Genomic DNA, 6000 nt, shown 5'->3' with positions numbered 1-6000 from the left:
GATGTCCATGCTGGTGTTTGAAAGGTAATGCTGCTGCCCTAGCTCCCTGGGATCTCTTCAGGAAGCAGAAGGAGCCAACCACAGCTGACTGGGACCCTGAGCCAACACATTTGTCCTGTCCTATTGCTATGGACCTTGCTTCCAGCTGGACTCCAATGCTAGCAAAGTATTTACAGAATATATCTTGTTTCCTGACATGGCTCACGTCCATGTTGGAGGACCTCTATACCACTCCGGCTGGACCACTGCTGTGACTGAGTGGGATGCAGATTTCCAGTGAGATAAGTCATGTCCAAGTAAAGCTGTCTACATAGAGTCCAGGGAAGCATTGTAAGCACAATATATACCTTTTGTATTGAACACTTGAGAGGCAAGGAGGCAGAGGGTCTTTTATTCATTATGGTGTATCTTGCTGATCTTAGAAAATAGTGGTGGTACTAATTAATTGGATAATGAAATGCATTCATTTAATGGTCATGAAATTAAATAATAGCATGAGTGAGGGAAATGCAAAGTGAAAACAAGCAAAGTATTTGATGCAGTTCCCGCTAATATGCTTCACCATCATTCTGGTTTCAGCCCACCTTGAAGGAAGACTGACACTAGCTCTAAATGAGGCAGTGATTTTTTTACAAGATGAACAAATGCAGGTTGGAGCTGGGATATGATGCAAGCCAGGAACAGGGCACCCGAAGAGATTTACAGACATGAGAGAATATTTTTATCCAGTTTCTGTCAGCTTGCCATATATAATTTGACCACTGATACCTTTTCAGATTCACATTGCAGTTCATGAGCCACGGCTAAAAGTACAGGTCTGCGAAAGACAAGGCCCAAACTTCTGATCTGAGATGGATAATTAGAGATGGAAGTCTCTTTATCTTGTTTGCCAAGATAATCCATAATCCAACTGTACCTGAACAGATTTTATACAGGGTAGGATGGGTAGGAGTTCTACCTACTGTGGGACTTAGATGAATATAAACTAGTGCAACCAGGCTGGAATATTCTCCATTGGAGAATTGAGAATGAGAACTCCCAACCTGAAAGGAGTCTTTGCTCCTACCATGCTTTTATTATTGTCTCACTCCTGGTAGTTCCTAGAGGCTGCTTTCCCTGTATTTGCTGTGTTGCAAACACACAGCAGAAGACGAGTCCTTGCAACTCTCCTATTTACTACTAATAGGAGCATCCAAGTCATTAAGGCTTGGGAGTCATTAATGCTTTGGGGTCTCCAGCATGATACTCAGCATTCCTCTTGCTTTTGCTTTAACTTGGTTTTCATCTCCTGTTTTCCTAATACCATTCATCAGAGTGGGCATTTGGTACTGTCATTAAATCGTCATTCATTGGGAATTTTACTTAGTGACCGTGTTACCCTGAAACATAAATAAGTTATTATTACAAAGTCTTTACAATCCATGAACAAAAAGCACCCTATTTAGGTCAATCTACAGAGCTAACTCACATGTCACAGTGATGTCTAAGTGCTATATAACTGTTAACTACTTATCATCCTTAATGACTGTTAGAGGGGAGGACATCCAGTTAAGGCTGTTCTTGTGACCGATGCTGAGTGAGAGGGCAGAGCTCAGTGGCAGATCAGGCCCCAGCCTGGGACAGATCCAACATCAACTCTCATTCCTTAACCGGACAAGGACATTATTAACATGTGTGTGCCACTTACAAGCTCCCTTCCAGCTGTCTGTATCTTTGTACCTTAACTGAGTCATCATTAGTATAGAAAATACAAAAATGACATGTTGATTAAACTTTCCTGGGCTGCTGCAATACTTTCTTTGGAAGAATTTTAGCAAGCATCTCTCATGGAGCCCTTGGGTGCAGGGTTCTTGGCAAATCCATGGCACCCTTCCAGCAATTGCCATTGTGAACCTGTGTCTTGTTATGGCAGATAACATTGCTGGCTGAACCTCGCTATTTACATGCAATTACCTTTGGTTTTCAGGGGGGTTTGTTCTGTTTTTTTATTCAAAGACAATCCTGTAGCATGACTTTTGAAATCATCATTATTCACAGGTATGTGTGTGTCCTGCCAGCTCTGTTTATAGCACATTACTTGGGAATCAATATTCTCATAAAAAGTTTTAATCAAAAATGTGTTCAGGAGGCAAACACTTCTCTCGGGCTACTACCCTTGGATTTGTGAGGAAAGCAATAACTGGGCTACCTTGGATTAACAAGCTGGTTACCCAGTAGCAGTGTAGCTGCAGCAGCACAAGCTAGGTAATGCTTCCCAAAGATCCAGGCTACACACTTTATAATCATTCTAGTTAATGTATCTGTCTAGTTAATGTAAAGTTGTATTTTAAGGCATTATATGGCTTAGCATTTTCCTGGTTCTCCACTGTCTTACTATTTCTACGCAGGCAGATTGCAGTTTATATCCTCTGATAACAGAAGTACAATGGCTTGATGTCAGCTCTTCTATCTCAAGCTAGAATTAAAACTGTAATGAATCAATAATTTAAATCTGGGTATTTGTATCCTCCTATTTACACTTACTAGTATGAACTTGCTTTCATACTAATGTAGCACCATGGACTAACTGCGTACTTCCTGTAGAGGACCAAATAAATTTAGACATACAGAGGATTACCTGGGCTCAAGCCACATTTGTACAACCTAGCAGCTGGTCCGTGCCCCATATGAAGCAATTGGATTATTTCAAGACAGTTTCAGCTCAAAAGAGACCTGCATCATAAAAATCCTGACTGGCAACTCCTTCCCATAGCAGGGACCTTAGACACAGAAATCCAATGGCTCCAAGCAGCAGAACTGAGTCCAGCCAGGTCAGCTGGGAAACACAGCATGCAAACGTTTCCACTGATGTTACCATATATCATTTTCTGTGTGTAAATAGGGAAGGAACATCAGTCTCCGGGATTGCTAGATTGCTCATTTCTACAGGTAATAAAATAACTCTAAGAAATAGAATAGAAGAGGATTAATAAAATAAGAAATAAAAAAGGCAATTTTGACATGTAAATTCAGTGGAGCATTTCAAGAAAATACTTGCTTCTGTCTTGATTTTTAGTGGCTGGAAATGGTTTGGTTGTTTGTGATTAACACTGAGCTGTTTTTATTATCTACTGCAGCTTAGAAAGTTTAGGTTCTTTCCTTTTTTTGTGTGAGGAATTGCCATACACAATCACACAACTGGTTTTCAGAGGCTTTTGCCATGAAAGGGAACTTTGGCAAGCCAAATCACACTATTTTCCCCTGTCTTTCAAACAGCTATTCAGGCACTGCTAGAAGTGTCCTAAAATACTATTAATAGCAGATGCTTACATTACTGTGATCAAGACTGAGTAACATTTAACCTTTGTCTGTGTTACTGTCATGATAATGAATTCTTCAATAGTTTCCTAGCTCATAATTCCTCCTCCTCTTCACAAGATCCCAGAGAGGGCAAAACACTTGCATCATGGTAATAGTGTGCGTGGACACAGCAACAGGCGTAGGTGATGCTGGGCTGAAACTGTAGAGCATCCTGTTATACACCATCAGGGATGCTTTTTTATTTAAGCATTGCTAATGATTTTTGGAGAGGGCCTGAGGGAACCAAACACATCCCTCTCAAAGTTTCCTGCAACGTGAGGGCTGGGAAGAAAAACTTCATCCTCTTCTGCCCGAGGTGGCCAGTTAGTATGCCTTTAAACGCCATCCTTACCTTGCAGACCTTCAAAAGGTCTGACTCTGGAAAATTAATCCAGACCAGAAATCCTTTCATACTGGTTGTTTTGACAACCTCCTGCAGACCTGCATTCCCCAGGTGGAACAAAAGTCATTTATAGAAGCTTTTTTCTTTTTGGTTTTCTGGTTTACTTCAGTGAGCACTCACCAAGTATCTTGTTCTCACATGGTAATGCAGAATTAAAAAAAAAAGTGCAGCTAAGCACTTTTACCTACAAATTCCGTTGTCTGCCAGTAAATTCCTTTGTAACACTTCTAAACTGCAGACTAAAGAATTTCACTTTTAAAAAATCATCTCCTCATTATCGCTAGTCATTTTTATTGTCCTAGAAGTTCTGCAATCTTTAATCTCTTTCCTGAGCAAAGGTGATAAAAACATAAATTAAATACAATATATTTTTTGCTCCTGAAGAAAAATGTAGGTTTTATTGTAATCAAGTTTTCATAACCTCTAACGTATTATTCCAGATGAACCCATGCTTTTCAAAAGACAGTGCAGTACACTGAAAGCATCCAGTGTAAAGTACATTGACCTTTCAACCTCTTTCAACAGATTCTCTCCATGGGAATGATGACCGAATACTACCACTACTTTTTTACAACACTGGTAAGGAACACTAAAGATTTGGGGGTGAATTTTCTCTGTGGCAGAAAAGACGGCTAAAAATTTACACTTTTTCTAGGAGATCTTTGTTGCCATTATTCAAGGAAACCCCTGGAGAATGAGTACTAATATTCCTTTGTAATATCAGGAGTCACAATTTTGTAAGGAAGCTGTTTTGCAGTATCTGTGGGGCTGGCTAACACTTTAATACAATGAAAACTAATTGCAGTATTGTGTTTAAGGAGGAGCCATCGGTACGGGTGGATCAGAGTGAAACAAAATAATGAATAAATGGCTTTGCAGTGGAGCCGAGGGCAAGCACCGTGGGCGGTGCAGTTCATTGCTAAAATGTTTAATTTACTTATAAAAACACAAAATCACATATGTATAAAATCACATGGCAAATTTTATAGTAAAAGAAAAAACCCTAAATTTTCTTTTCTTCTACAAATCTATAAATACTTATTTCAGCACATTTTTCCTATATTTTAACTTATATGCTATGTATAACTGTAACTCAGTCCATGCTTAATGTCCGTTTGCATTATAGACTAGAAAGACAGCAAAGAATCAGTATTGCTAGAACAATCCTAGAGGGCTGGATTATATCTGTTCACGTGCATCAGCTTATTCTTTTTTTCCTTTCCATATAAAATTTTATGTGGAAGTGAAAAATCATTTTGAATCCAATAGTCAATTCATTAGTCAGAAAAGACTCTCTAGCTGTTTGGAACTTGAAGTAGTAGCTTGAAATAGTTCTCTTTGAGCCCATTTTAACATGAAGGAAGATGTGAAAATTTAGGATTTACTGTGGAACTTACAGTTTTATACAATAGCAGTGATTCTAACATAAAATGGTAACCACCATCAACAATATGCATGAGAGGAGTACACAGTGCTGGTGGTATCATCTCAGCCTTGTGGTATTGTAAATGTTGACATTTTGATGGTTACTATGGTATTAAACCATGACCAACGCATTTGTCATTTTACTGGCCTGCTGGGATCAGCAAAAAGTTGTTTTGAAAAACAGCCTTCAGGCTTTGGAAAGCAGTTATCATATTTTCACTGCCTGATAAATACAGCTGTGGAATGTGCCACACAGCTATATCACTTAGAATATCCATTATTTTCCTGCCCTGTAAATGCCGAGCACTGAAATGCATAGTCTTACTGTGCACTGGCCTGACGCGTCCATTAGACATACTGGCAGCACGTCACCTGAAGGAGGCAAGACAGGAGAAAAATGGGATTCATAAGTAGTAAAAGTGTATCTCTCTCAACATCTCTTGGAATTTTCCTTCCCTGAGTTGAGAAATAAGCTTGACATTGGCCAGCTAGTTCCTCATGTTGGTTTGTCAGAGCTGCAACACTGTTAGAGGACTGCTATAAATTAAAATTAGATACTGCTGTGCAGGTTGATTGCAAAATAGCATTGTTGTGAGGAACTGATTTTTACGTTCCAACAAAACAGATATGTGGTTTGTCATAAATTTCACACAGCTTTGGTTTATTCAGATTTATAACTGAAGCGGTCATGACTAGGCTTTGAGGGCAAGCAGAGCGTTCACAGGGAAAAAAACCAGCACTTGAGCTTTGGATTGAAAATCAAATACAATTTTGGCGTAATTGTACCTTCTGAACATTTTGCTTTAAAAATACTACATCTGGTTTTGTTTGTT

The 6000-nt window shown here is 39.2% G+C and overlaps 1 protein-coding gene across 1 annotated transcript in view; it reads left to right on the top strand.

Moving 5' to 3' along the window:
- GRIK1 (glutamate receptor, ionotropic, kainate 1) overlaps positions 1-6000 on the top strand; it is a 169869-nt gene that overhangs the window by 106002 nt on the left and 57867 nt on the right. The window contains exon 5 of the mRNA XM_009327816.1: positions 4268-4321. Within this exon, the coding sequence (XP_009326091.1) occupies positions 4268-4321 (54 nt within the window). The remainder of the gene's footprint in view (positions 1-4267; positions 4322-6000) is intronic.

This window comes from Pygoscelis adeliae, unplaced genomic scaffold (genome assembly GCF_000699105.1).
Source record: "Pygoscelis adeliae isolate BGI_AS28 unplaced genomic scaffold, ASM69910v1 Scaffold14, whole genome shotgun sequence".
NCBI classification, from domain to species: domain Eukaryota; kingdom Metazoa; phylum Chordata; class Aves; order Sphenisciformes; family Spheniscidae; genus Pygoscelis; species Pygoscelis adeliae.
Note: the sequence above shows the minus strand (reverse complement) of the source record. Positions and strands in the feature narration are given on the sequence as shown.